The sequence below is a fragment of the Brachypodium distachyon genome, chromosome 3, assembly GCF_000005505.3.
Source record: "Brachypodium distachyon strain Bd21 chromosome 3, Brachypodium_distachyon_v3.0, whole genome shotgun sequence".
NCBI lineage: Eukaryota > Viridiplantae > Streptophyta > Magnoliopsida > Poales > Poaceae > Brachypodium > Brachypodium distachyon.
Genome location: NC_016133.3, coordinates 54,149,914 through 54,164,287, shown reverse-complemented (window position 1 = coordinate 54,164,287; position 14,374 = coordinate 54,149,914). Strand labels below are relative to the sequence as shown.

The window sequence follows — 14,374 nt, the reverse complement described above, 5'->3', positions numbered from 1 at the left end:
ACCGGGTAACTGATGGTGCAGGAAAGAGAACGTGCCGTTTGCCCAGAGACTGAATACGACCTTGCAGTTTTGCAGAGACACATTTCTAACACGAAGGCGAATAGCATGATAATGATTTCTTTTTATTTGTGATTTGCCACGTACGAACTTCTTACGCTTACGCTAACACTCTTGTAATCTGCAAACTGTAGATCGATATGAACATTACAGCCTTTTGCTTGCCTAACAGATCGACATCCACTCATCGGTGAGGTGAAGGCACGAACGATGCCGGAATGCCGGATCGATTCACCCGGCCAAACCCAAACCCAACGTGCAGGTAACAGAAAGGCACGGCGAGATGAATATCATGCCATGCGTGAGAACATATGAAGGCCGGGGTGACGTGGACTCGGCACGGGCTCTGGTCCATCCGCTGGGCTGGGCTGGCCACCGGGAAACGTCTCGGACTCTGCCACGCAATGGCGCAGCATGCCTCGCTGACGTGAGCACCTACGTATTGTACACGTACTACGTACGTTGCTCCCGGGATGGGTGCATGGTGGCGCCCTGGCTTAGATTAGCTCCAAAATGTCTATGCTTTAGCTTAAGCTAGGTGGAGTTTGATGGCGTCCTGTCATAGGATGCTATGCCTTTTTGTTTGCTTGTTTGACCCTGGCCGGTTTCTGCAAAGAAGATTCGTGTAAACCTGCTGCGGGGTGATGCATAGCCGAGTGGAAGATGTCTGTCCTTTCGGTGTCAGCGCCTTCTTCTTCTTCTTCTAGCCGGACGGAACTCTCCTGCCTGCCTGCCTTCCTGCAGGCTCGACCTGGGACAGCTTCAACTTCTCAGAAGCATCCAGCCGTTCGAAAGGAAGCGAGAATTCTAGCAATGACTTCGCAAAACACAGAAAGTAAAATGCGAGAGTGAAAATGCAACCTGCAGAGATGCTTGTTACTTTGCAGAGAAAAGTAAAATGCGAGAGTGCAGCAGCGGATAGGCACTGCACGGTTACCGACAGATTGTGGCTATGCACTGCAGCCAGAGACATCTGAATCATTGCGGCCAAAGTGTCTTGCCGGGGTCCAGATCGATCGATGAAATGATGGATCACGCAAACCATCCACCCTGGTGACTTTTAACGGCATGGATCCCTGTCTGTCTCGCGTGTACCACATCAACTGTGCTTTACTAGCCTGGTACTAGTAGCAGCAGTACGCAGCTGTCCTTGGCGAGGAAAAAATGCCCGCCGTAATCATGGGAAAAAAAGAAGAATGCCTGCTTTGCTCTTCAGCTCTCTGCCTATTCGAGTTGCTCCTAGGAAACGTGCGATGTCTGCTTTAGGCGTGCCGCACTCAGCCACAGAAATAGTACGAATGATGTGTTTGATTTTGGTACTACCAAACTTGTAGTACCAAAAAAAAAAAATTCTTTTGCCAAAAAACCATCCTGGTTCTGCTTCCCATATGATAGAGAGAAAAAACTGGACTAGAATGGACAAAGGAGCATCGGCAACGAATATATCAACTTTCTTTTGTCATTCCAAAGTATTACCGAGGTCCGTTTTGGTCACCCTCCAAACAAATATCCTAATGGCGAAGTGATCAAGTGAAAGCTGGCAATTACCCCATACGATATGAAGTTTTTTTTTGGCAATTATGCTAGGGTTGGCTCCCTTTGTCTTGAATGAAACTTAAAATCTCGCCTCTCTTTGGCCGTCAAACGACTGGCGACGAAATGGTGCGGAGTTGCAGAAGATAAGGAGCACCTGAGCTGGACGCCGGCGCTATCCGCCCGGTGGGCATTCAGATCTGTTCGTAATAATGCAGCAAAGGTAAAAGAGCGTGACCGAACGAGACTGCCACAGTGGGTGGGGGGAAAGGAAAAAGGATATACCATGGCTCAAAGAATCATTTTTCTTCATCTGATTTCATCGTCATCGTCAACTACATATACAATGTGACAGAAACCTTTCTGGCGGTTATCATACGGGCATATATGATATAAGTGCATAAGAGAAGAAGGGCTGGAAATGTGAACCCAAAAAAAAGAAAGAAACCTGTTTATCCTGTAACTGGAGCTAATCCTAAGCCATACTGAACCGTCGATCGTTCTTCTTTTGGTTATTGAACCCCTCATCGGTTCATACTGTGCAGTGAAATCCGTTCCTTTCTTTCTCACAGCGAGCCTTCGAAGGTGACCCGGAGCTGCACCGGCCATGGCCGCTGTTGCAATGGCGCATTGGCAAGCCCCTGCAGCATCTTAATGACGTCCACCGTGTCGTCGAGGTAGTACTTGGCCATGCTCGGCTTCTTCCCAACCGTGCAGGCAAACACCTCGCTGGTCGCCGGGAGCTTAACGCTGCTGTTCGTCGGGCACACAATGCTCTCGAACATGTCCTCGTCGGACCGGTCGTCCCCAATACAGAGCACGAAATCAGGCGCCTTCCCGCTGCGCACCATGGATGACAGGAGGCTCTCCACAACCACGCCCTTGCTGATGCCCTGCACAATATGGGAGATATTTGTTGCATGTAAAGAATATTGATATTTCAGAGTTGTTCCTGGCAAATGAAAAAGAAACTAGTAATTCAATAGCGCCACCAAGTTGCTATCCAAATGGGAACAAAATAAGAACGACCGGCTGCTCCTCTCCCGAATTTTCCTGTCCACACTGGGGACTGGCCCACGGCTGATTCACAATCTATTTTGTGGAGAAGACATAGAGTGTGCCAAGCAATCAAGCATGTGGTGGTCTGGTGGATGAGGACTGGATTGGATTGGATCGATCCTTATCCATTACCTTTAGTTTGACAGCAACATTTAGTTGTTTAGCTGTTCAGCGTGTTTCATATACAAGTCTACACGGCGGACTAATTAATTCTCATTTGACCAACTACAAGCCGAACTAATCAAATACTCCTACTAAACTGTACATCAACCAGAGAGAAGCTTCCACGCGCTTACCTGAGGATTAACTTCCACGATGTGCTGGCCCCTCTTCACAACAACTGGCTCATTCGCAAGCACGCTTTCGAGATGGTCAAGCAGTTCTTTTGCCTGGCATGAACCGAAATCCGGATCCGCCTCATGGTGATGCCAAACGAGAGCGCTTTCCTTATGCTCGATATACGAACCATCTGTTGACTCTGTGTAAAGCCTCATCACCGGCTCAGCGGTCTTCTTCCAATCGAAGTCTACTGCCAACCCGCAGGTCTCCCATGGAGAATCCTTGCTCCACCTGTAGCAGTAGCCAGAGTTAATCAACATCACAATTTGCAACCATAAACACCTTATCTATGATTAGGTTCATGGTCCAAATCAATCCCTTTTCACCTTCCAAACTACACCATAAGGCTCTTAAATTTGTCCTGGAAGCAAGAATGTCAATTCAAGACGAATCACATGTATGGGTTGGTTACTTATTGTATGTTGAAATGTTTTTTAAAATGTACGTGTTCTAGTGCCTTTGCTTAATTCACATGCTTTCTAAAGATTTTATCCAAATCTAAAAGCAGTCAAGAAAAATCCAAGCAAAGCAACATCGTACCAACTGGTAGATCTTTACAAGTGAATGGCATGTGTCTAGAGATCTCACCTGGTAAAGTAACCATGCTCCGCAGCAATCCCCAGCTTCTCACATGGCGCAAACCACTTGCTCAGTTCATCCTTCCCCCGTCCGCTCACAATGAACACCCTGTTCTTTGGATCCTCACACAGACGATTCAAGACAGAAATGACCTCGTTGCTCGGTGCCTTGTCAATTGAACTCTCTGGCATCACGGTTCCATCATAGTCCAGGAGAATTAGCCGATTGTCCGTCTTCCGGAATGACGGCACAATGTGCTCGACAGAAAGCCGCCTGAAATTTGGGCCAAGTGCCACCACCTTGAAGCTCATCCCGAAACCGATACCCCAGTGCCGCCGGGAGAAATGATCCTTGCAGGCTCGCTGCAGATCCTGGTCAAATGACCGCGCCCAGTAGGCGACATCATGGGTGCTCACATACTTGTAATGCTTCTCGTGCCGCAGCCGCTGCTCCCCCTCAGACATCATCAATGCCGCGTTCATGGCCTCCGCAACAGACTCCACGCTCCATGGGTTGACCCGGATCGCCCCACTGAGCGATGGCGAGCATCCTACGAACTCGGACAGAACGATGACGCTTCGCTTAGGCGCTTCCTCCTGGGTGGTGCTTTCCTGCCGGCACACCGTGTAGATGTAAGGTATCCGGTTGAGCCCATCCCGGACGGCGCTCACCACGCAGCACTCGGCAGCGGCATAGTATGCCGCCTTCTCGTGCACCGACACCGGACGGTTGATCATCACGATTGGGGTGTACCCGGGCGAGCCGAACCGCTCGTTGACCCGGGCGCTAATTGCCCTTGCCTCGTCCTGAACCTCCTGCACGTCGCGCCCCTCGCTGCGGGCCGGATTGGCAATCTGCACAAGCACGGCACGGCCACGGAGCTCAGGGTGCTCCACCAGCAGTTGCTCCATACCCAGGAACTTGAGCCCGATTCCTTTGAAGAGATCAACATCGTCTACGCCCAGCATCAGGCGCCGCCCCTTGTACGCCTCGGCCACCTGCCGCGCCACCTCCCCTGTCTCCGGCGCCGACACCACCGACCTCAGCTGCCCCATGTCGATCCCGACGGGCAGTATCTTTACCGTGACCGTGCGGCCGTAGTACTCGATGCCGATGTACCCGCGCTTGGACTGGTAATCCAGGCCGAGCAGCCGGGAGCACGCGGAGAGGAAGTGCCGCGCGTAGTCGAAAGTGTGGAAGCCGACGAGGTCGGCGTTGAGGAGGGCGCGGAGGAGGTCATCCCGGACGGGAATGGTGCGGAAGATCTCGGAGGAGGGGAACGGCGAGTGGAGGAAGAAGCCGACCTTGGCCCGAGGGAAGCGCTTGCGAAGGAAGGTGGGGAGGGCGAAGAGGTGGTAGTCCTGGATCCAGACGAAGTCGTCGTCGGGGCTGAGCACCTCGGTGAGGCGGTCGGCGAAGGCCCGATTGGCCGAGAGGAAGGAGTGGTAGAGCGAGCGGTCGAACGGGAGCCCGCCCAGCGTCGACGGGGTCAGCGGGAGAAGGTAGTGGAGGAGCGGCCACATGTAGTGCTTGCAGAAGCCGTGGTAGAAGCGGCGGTGGAGGTCGGCGGGGAGGTAGACGGGCAGGCAGGAGAAGTTGGCCAGCAGGTAGGCGGCGAGCTCGTCGGAGAAATCCTCGGCGGCGGCCGCCGGGAGCGTGCCGATGTGGAGGACCGGGGCCGACGGCGGCAGGCCCGAGCGGAGCTGGTACGCGACGGTGCTCGCATCGACGGTGAAGGAGAACCCGAACGGGGCGGCCGCGTCGGGCGCGGCGCGGAGCGGGAGGCGGTGGGAGACGATAACCCGGCGCGGCGGCGCGGAAGGGGAAGGGGAGGCCGGCGAGGAGGGAGAGCCGGAGGCCATGACGCGCGGGAGGCGGAGCGGCGACGGCGGCGGCAGTGGCGGCAGCTCGTCGGTCGCCGCGTTGGCGAGGTCGAGCAGGTTGTGGCAGGAGAGGGAAGGCATCACCACCGAGCACTACTACTCCTCCTCCTACAGCTTCCCCCGTACGATCCTATATCTGCAGAGGGTGAGGAGACGAGGATGGCGCATGAAGATGGGGGAAGAGAGAGTCCGGAGGGAATGGAGAAGAAGAGCGAGATCGACGGGATGGGCCACTTTTGTAGAAGCTTCTGGGGATAAGAACGGTGGGGGGTGGGGAGAAACGGAGTATAAATACGGAGGCGTGAGGGGATCCTAAATCCCCAATCCCAGATGGAAGCCAAGGTGGAAGAAGGAGGGAGGCGGAGGAGACCCGGCGCGGAGGAGGTAGCAGGCGGTGGGGGCGGGGTCGGGGGCGGGGTCTCGAGGCTTATCCAGATTGGAAACGGGGCGATGGAAATTGACGGTCATGCCCCTGCGGCGAGGGACGGTTTGGATGATGGGTGTGGATAGACGAATGTCGCGGTCGCCTAACGGCTGGGTTTATCCACCTCTCTATCTATCTAACCATTGACGTCGCTGCGGCCGGGCTGCTGCTGCTGCCGCAGACGGGAGGAATACGTCGCGTCTGCACACGTAGTCGCCTGCCGTGCGCACCCACGCAGTGCAGGGATTATAAAGGACCACTGTTTGTAATTTACTATCTTAGACGTGTTATCCGTAAAATGTACTTACTCCATCGTACGGAGCCTACTGTATTAAGTGCCAAAATATTACATGTTTTTTTTCATTTGTATTTCAGTATATATATACATTACGTTTATCCTCAGACATATTTAAACAAATTTAAGTCACTTAGTTTGAGACGGAGGGAGTAGATGGATGTTGGTTCATAAAATTCTTATGCTGCTTCTAATTTTTTTTGGTTCGACCTAATTATAAGAAGAAACCGACAACATTTAAAGTCCCAAAAAGATCTATCATGGAATATATTTTCATAGTGTATTCATTTGAAATAGTGGACATTAAATTTTCTTCAGTAAGCTTGGTCAGAATCTAGAAATTTTGACCATCAGCAAAAATTATATGTTCTATATTTTAGCACCGATGGGGTACTTTATACTCCCTCCGTTCTGAATTATCTGACATGGATTTGTATATGAATCTATACAAATCTACGTCAGTTAATTTGGGACGGAGGGAGCAACATAAACAACACACTATCGAACAAAACTAAATCGATGTGAAAAAAAAAAGAGAAGACACAACTCTATACAATTTTTATTTCAAGCTCCAGCTTGTAGCTACTGCCACATTTTGCCGTCTGAATCGGTTTGAATTAAATTAAAATTGCCAATGGTGTAGATGGATCTTGCATATATGTTGTCGGCTTTTTTCAAAAAAAAAAACGTCACTTGGAAATGATGCTGAGCTAGATTATGCACCTAAGGGTACTATCATATATTCCTGAAACATATAGTTATATGATTTGCTAGGTTACGCATACGTGCCTAAGGACTATAAGTTCCTACTGAAAATTCGGAGCGGACGTACAATTCGGCATGGATAGTAGTTAGGCTAGGATGCAAGAGCGTGGGTTGCTTCAAATAAGCTACAGCTAAATAAAGAAAAAATTAAGCTCATAAGGTACCTCAACAATTCTAAATATGTCATGATATATACTAAAATCGTTTAATGTCCGCGGCATAGTCTATACAAGTTTATTCCAAAACAACTTGTGACCTAAACTTGCAGACCGAGAGCAACGTACACCGAGGATTTCATCAGTCAGTTCCTTTCATAGAAACCTAATAGCTTGGTGGGACGGACTAAGAATGGATGCAAGATGTGCAGGGATGCAAGTATGGGTTGCTTAAAATATGCTACAAGTTAAAGTTAGATATTATTGTAGTAAAATGCATCGGCGATTTAAGATATGCTTAACAAACATACTAGATTGTTTAATGATCACCCGAATAGAAAATAAGCAACGTGTTTCTTATGTGCAAATATATGTGTATTTCATATTCCGATGTAAAATGTGTGTTGTCATCTCTACCCCAATTTTAAAATGACGATTTGTGATTTCTTAATGCTTTGCATTGGACATAGTATCTGGTATTAGTGACGGGTAATTATGGGTAGTAGTATCGTGTAATTCAGTTGTTCTTGGTCCATTAGACCATTATTAATCACTCCTCGAGCAAACTGAATACACTCGATCTGTTTTCTCAAAAGCAGGCCAAACTACGACATCGTGTAATAGCACGTGCATAAAAAGCTCGAATCAAGACATTTGAGGCAGCATAGTTCCCTCCTGAGTTCGCTACTCCAGTAATCCAGTTTACCCGGATCTGGAAACCCCCAAAATCCAACGCGTCAGAGATAGTAGGTGTTTTACTACAGGAGTAGTGGTTTGAATTTCGTGCGTGTGCCTGGCGAGAGCAGATCGAGCAGCCACCCACTCGCCAGCGGGGCCCGGCTGGTCTCTTGGCTGTGCTGTGCTGCGTTGTTGCCTACTCTACCCCACGCGCCTTGCCGACCTCGCCAAGCAAAGAGATCGAAAGAAAGATCCCTCTCTGATCGAGCGTGGTTGGATTTGGACGTGGATGCATGCCCATCACAGCGTCCGGACTTCACGTACGTTTCCGGCACGCAGCATATCACAAACGAATTACTCTTGCTTGCGTAAATATCTTCCGATCCAAGGCCTCATTACCAACCAGGCAGTATCTTATCTCATCGGATCCGACGGGCCGGCTGTCACGTGACACGAGCACGACGGCAGCTTCTTCCTGCCTGCATTGCAGGTATGCAGCCGTGCGGAACGGGACTGGTTAGGCCACCGAGCAAGGTTTTATTTTGTTTTCACATGGCACCTCCGTTGTCACTAATTAACGTGGTGGTAATTAACCGTAGTCCTGCGCCGGTAGACGTAGCTATTGCCCGTGTTTGTTTAGCAAAGCCTACACGACGCGTATATACGTGGACACATGTCATTGGGAGCTAGAGCGAGGTAGGCATGCTGTGCACAGCAGGAAACGTTTACTCCAGTCACGGGCAAAACCAGCAAGCCAACGAAAGGCCGGATCGCTCGCGGCGTTGTGACCCATTATTATCCCTGCTGGAGCCGAGATCCGGATCCACGTCACGCAGAACAGGCGAGTGCAAACCCACCACGAACCCGAGAGGCCCATCCATCCTATAGTACTAGTACCTCGTACCCCACGACACGTCACGGTCGCAACAGCTTGACGTGAGCATCTCTTATCCGTCGGCTGGTCCGTTCGTCGACTGTTTCGCCCACGTCGGTGTACGTCCTCGATCCACGCCATGGAATCGATCTGACTGCTTCTTTCACGCTATCCGTGCAAAATGGCGACCCTCAAGGTACCATTTGACACTGTTTAGTTCAAACAAACGAACTAGTTTTTTAAAAACTCTAGTTCATTTGGTTGAACTAAGGAGAGTCAAAGGGTATCCTGAACGTCACAAAGTTCCAGCTCTAGTACCCACCCAGATCGATCTTTGTGCGCCGAAATTATAGGTTCATAAAGTGAAAATGGACCGAAATCTACCCAAATAATAAAAGGAGGAACGCTTCCTTCGTCGTCGTCCGTCCGTGAATTTTACAATTTGCCCCTTCCTTTTTTAAGATTTGACCCGCAGTCCACGTTCCCCACGGGTCGCTTCTCCCCAAAGTCTAACAAATCTTCCGCCGCCATCGCTTCCCCCCGATCGAAGTTTTTCTATCGATCTGAATCGCCTAACTGCCCCGCCGCCGCATCCTCTCTTCTCCAGCCGGCACATGCTACAAGTGGGCGTGCAAGTCATGTGGCGAGGACGAGGCGTTCGTGCTGCTGCTGCCATGCCGTCACCTGTGACCTGTGCCTCTGCAAGGCGGGCGAGCCCAGGCTAGACGCCTGCCCCCATCTGCGTCACTGTAAAGAATGCCTCGGTGCACATCTCCTCCATCAGTTGATCAGCAACCCCTGCTCCTGGCCGCTGTCCAATGCCATTGGGGCGCTTCTTTGGAATTGGTCTATCCAGCTGAGTAATTAGCCAGTTAGATTAGACTAATTGATTCCCTAATTGACATTGTTCGTTGTGTTCTTTATGAGAGTCTGGCAGGTTTAGAACATGATGAATTTTACTAAATTTGTGCCAATTAAGATGAAACGGAGGGAGTAATTGGTTGTCTTTGTTTGGAGGGAGTAATTGGTTGTCTTTGTTTGAGGCGGCCGACGAATGACGTGAACTGTTTGGAGAACCCAGTCAAAAAAACTGTTTGGAGAAAGATAAAATGATGCAAGGTAGCCATAAAAGGTTTCAATTTATTTGAATTGTTGATATGTTTAACTTTTGCCGTTGCAACTCACGGACATCCTGCTAATTTTTGCTAAAAAGGAAGAAGATTGATCTTTCTAGTACTTCTAATCGTCGTTGGTCCGGTAGCAGAGTAAAAAACTTGCGTGTCTGAATGCACGAACGGTAACCACGAGATGACGAGAGTATTCCTGGCCTTGGGTGAGAACATGGGAATGGACACCGTAGCAGCCGGACCAAAAGGGGCAGCGAACCGATAGACCGGGCTAGCTTGCTCGTTCCTATCCACTATCCTAGCTTAGCCAGGGAGGAGTCCCACGCACTGCTTGTGGGACCCAGTAGAAGGTACTGTGGGCGGGACCCAGCAGAAAGGGAAACAGAAGATCGGGAAGATGTGACAGTAGGATTGGGTGGCCCCACGTTATCCAGGCTGGGCCCGGCATTTCCGGGCCTCGGAAGCCTACTGGTGCGTGCCGGTGTCCTGGGTGGCTACAGCTAATTACCGACCAGATCACTGCAGCAGCCACGCTCCTTAAACTCCTGTGGCCGCATGTACGGACCTGCTCACAACTTGCAAAAAAAAGCGGACTAGCAGTACTAGGAAAAAGTCGACAGCGAAATGGACCAAATTGTACGAGCACTCGAGAACGAATGTACTGATAGCCACTCTCTTAACTTTGATTTTATATCTGAGTTCTTTTTCCGCGTAAAAGTTTTTGTCCACTGGTTATGCAATACCAAGTACGTACGGACCCATGCTGTGTATGTCCGCATACGGGTAATTGGGTAAAGCAGCTGCACACGTCGGTGAGAAAAATATACATGTGGGAGAGAGGTTCAGAGTCTTTATCAGAAAGTGAAGCACCAGATCTGTAAAAGGCAAATCATAGGCCGGGGCGGATAATATAAATCAAAATATAAGCATGCATGGCATGGAGCAGACGAGCAGCTAGTACTAGTGGCTTTTGAGTTTTGACGGATAATTAACATACTGCTGGTCCTACTTTAGTCTGTTCTTTTCCCTTGGATATTTTAGTCTATCCTGGTGATCGAATTAGGTAACGGAGCAGGAAACTTAATCTCGTTGCAGGCTTGCAGCCCAACAGTAATATCACAGTGGGGCCCTCGGCCGGGCTTGCCCACAACGTGAAGGCAATGTTTGCTGTGTAGTACTAGAAGTAGTCCTTTATATTTAAACCAAGCAGATCTTCTCTTTCGAGAAACAAGACAAGCAAATCTTGACGTGGATCAAGACGGTCGTACACGCGGCTAATTAACAATTAGCAACTCGTAATCCAGGGGATTAGCTAGGAAGAGCAAGTAGGAGTTGTAGGAGGAGGAGGAGCTGAGCACTGTGATCAGGATAAGATTTTACCACGATCTACCCACGTCGGGGATCGAGCACTATCCCATCCTTCCGTTCGAGAACAGCGCGCCGCAGCGGTAGCCCCGGTCTTCTTTGGATGGTGGAGTATTCTACACGGTTACTGAAGCATTCAGAGGAGGGAAAACGAAGGACTAAACAGTTGTCATAGTCGTGGTGGTGGCTAATATCGATGCGAGCAGTACACGTTTGGTTGGCCCCTTCGTCGCAGCACAAATTTGTCACCTGCCTAACTTGGTCCGGATATATCCTGCCGGCCGCGCCTGCTCTAGCTAGCTGTAGTTCATCCACAGCCACATAGACACGCCGGGGTTGGCTGGGGTCAACGGTGAACACAAACACGTGACGTGCGTGCGTTGTCTGTCAGGAAAGAAATTAGAGGAGAGTTCCGTTCTGCCACGTCCCATACGCATCGCAGGTCGGTCATCTCCTTTCCCGGAGACCGTCACATCACCAGAACCTATATACGGTCCCTGGCTATCAACATCTCCATCGACCCGAATCCTGAATTCCTGAACCCTCCCGGCTCCCGGTGGTTGGCTCCTACGGAGACGCGTGGTGCACGCAGTATTGAACCACGTTTCGATCGATTCCATCGACCATTGTTCACGGCGGCCGGACGGGTTAATTATACGTACTCCAATGGATCGGTCAGGCCAGTGGACGAACTCGCGCGTTTGACTCTGTCGCGATCGATCGGTCGACCGAGGGCGTTGCGCTCATGCCGGGAAACATCGATCGGTCCCATCGGCGGGGGAAATTGGAAATGGACTTTACTCGATTGATTAACCGGCACAAGTTAAAGTCAGCACGGGGTCAGAGCAGATCGAGCGCGGACACACGGGTCGGCCGGGACGACGATTTTCGTCGCGCGATGGAGTGGGTAAATGCATGCATCAGGCCGGGCGGGCGGGCGATATCGTGTCGGCCGCGAGTTGGGTGGTTCGGATAGGGATCGTGGAGGGGCAACGGCTCTGCTACGGAACCGATCGAGGGGCACTACGTGCTGGACCACGGATAGCAAGCTTATAGCTTTGCTCGTCACCGGACACCGGCCGTGCGCACTAGTGCGCTACAGGACTGATCGATCGAACAAACCACCTCGATCGATCCTGCACCTAGCTAGCTAGCTAGCTGGTAGCTGCTCGTCTGGTCTGATCCTACTAAAAACCGAAATCGTGTTGCTTCCGGTGTTCCATTATTAGTTTCATTTTTTGTGGTGTGGATGATACATGTACCTTATGATGTTGACTTGGCAACTCGGCAAACTCGCGCTAGCTCCCTTGCACTAATTCCTTTCGTCTTCTCACAGAAAGCAGTGCTCCACCCCACCATGCATCGCTTTACGGGATTTACTCAACATGGTATTACCACGTACGTTCGTCGGTGGATTGGATGTTTCGGGTGGACCGTACCCTCGAGAAGGCCGGATGCATGATTCACGTTGCACTCCAGCCGGCGCTGACATGTCTGAGAAGACTCGAGGTCGAAAACCCCTGAAGATCATGCGAGTTTGTCCACGAACCACCGGACAAACACGAACAGAACAGGTCCACGGCGGCACCGGTGCACCGTACACAGCAAAGGGCTCGACGGTCGACGCTCTTTGGTGCATGCATGAGCACACAGCTACGCATTCTACGTACGTATCAGTTCCGAGGCGCACCGCAGATTCTTTTTGCTTGGACTCCCACATGAACGGCGCGTCGAGCCCGACTGCCCAACACAGACCCCCCGGCTAACCCTGGCCGACGGGCAGGTGCGCAGTTTAACTTAACCCGAAGCAGTTGGACGCCCCGTTTTCTCGGGCCGAAATGCTTGAAAAAGGTCTCCGGTGCGTGCTGCGTTCCTCGACCGACCGACGCACGATGCAGCGCACCCGAACTCGATCGCCGACAACAGGGGCCCGAACCACGCGCGGGGCCGTGACACCGCTCCTGCAGGGTGTGGGAATGGAATGCATCATCTTTATCCGCCCGACTGCCGCTGCCGCTTTTGGTCAACTTTCTCGCTCGCGCGGAGCCGGAGGGCACGCAGCGCCAATGCGCCATGCATGCGTGCTGAAGTCCGGCGGGCTACATGCAATGCATTGATCCTGGGCTGCTACTAGCGATAATCGAACGATATCCATCAATCACTGACGCCGCACCACACAGAAATAACCGTGTAGCATACTAGCATGCGTCATGAGTGGATGGAGAGGTAATAATAACAGTGCATAGAACTACTGACCGGAATGAGTTTTGCTCTACTCCTACGTACTCCACCGCACCAAGCCCAGCAGGCAGCAGGGGAACCTGGGAGGGATCAGCGCCGGCTGGTTTTGCTCTTGCTCCCCACCGGGGATAATTAATGATCCACGAGCCATTGTGACTTTTTTTGTGTGCAAGAAAGCCATCGTGACTTGTGTGGTGCAGCTGGGCTGATGGATGACGATCGATCCAAACTGATCTGCTCTGCTGTTCGGTAGCAGTGGATAGATACTAGTAGTTAGGTGTTGTTGCAGATTTGCTTTTGCTTTCTCGCGGATCTTCGATTTCCTTGGCCAGATCTCTTGCCGTGACCGTATGGGTCTGACTCAGCTCGCCGCGCGCGCGCTCCTCCGGAGAAATTTTTGTTTGGCCGCTAGCATTTACCAGCACGTACGTGCTCGGCCGGGAAGGGAGCTCCTCTCACGATTAAAGGCGGGTAGCGATCGACTCTAGATCTTCTGACCAGATCCCCTGCTGCCTTTGCTCTACTTTACTTATTAACTTACCCTCGCCGTGGAAAATATGTCGACTCGATCCACGCTAGCAGAATTCAGACGACTACGTCCGAAATGGTACTAGTACTAGTACTAGTACTAGCACGCACGCACGCACAATATGACCGTCGGTCTCCTTTTAGCCGAGAAAAACTAGCAAGTTGGGGCAGCATTTTGCTTAATCCGGGAACGTCGCAGGCTCCACGCAAATCTGGCTTTTCGGCAGCGGCACAATATCGTGGAAACCTTGCATTGTGCACCAAACACGCCACCATGTACTCCGGGTTATCGTTTGTTTGCTTTAGCTAATTTAAGCAGGGAAGAAAGACAGATGCTGCTTAATTCGATCAGCTCGCTGAAAACGATCGACCTTATCTCTAGTTCTCTACAACATGCATCTTGGACCAATCCGGTTCCCGAATACTATAACGCATCGTGCGGCGGAGGCCGTACTATATCCTACGACCTGAA

The 14,374-nt window shown here is 51.0% G+C and overlaps 1 protein-coding gene across 1 annotated transcript; it reads right to left on the bottom strand.

Moving 5' to 3' along the window:
* Positions 1-1,872: 1,872 nt before the first annotated feature.
* On the bottom strand, positions 1,873-6,255 carry LOC100821815 (probable alpha,alpha-trehalose-phosphate synthase [UDP-forming] 11). Its single transcript, XM_003570229.4, has 3 exons — positions 3,577-6,255; positions 2,946-3,219; positions 1,873-2,483 (listed from the first exon to the last, which is right to left on the bottom strand). Exons 1-3 carry the CDS (start codon positions 5,529-5,531, stop codon positions 2,157-2,159), a joined length of 2,556 nt encoding a protein of 851 aa, XP_003570277.1. The 5' UTR covers positions 5,532-6,255; the 3' UTR covers positions 1,873-2,156.
* Positions 6,256-14,374: the final 8,119 nt, after the last annotated feature.

Excerpts from the sequence above, each read along its gene's own strand:
- LOC100821815 (XM_003570229.4), bottom strand. The coding sequence starts at position 5,531 with ATGCCTTCCCTCTCCTGCCACAACCTGCTCGACCTCGCCAACGCGGCG. Across the intron at positions 3,220-3,576 it reads GAGCATGGTTACTTTACCAG|GTGGAGCAAGGATTCTCCAT; the intron begins GTGAGATCTCTA and ends CTACTGCTACAG. Across the intron at positions 2,484-2,945 it reads TCGTGGAAGTTAATCCTCAG|GGCATCAGCAAGGGCGTGGT; the intron begins GTAAGCGCGTGG and ends CATATTGTGCAG.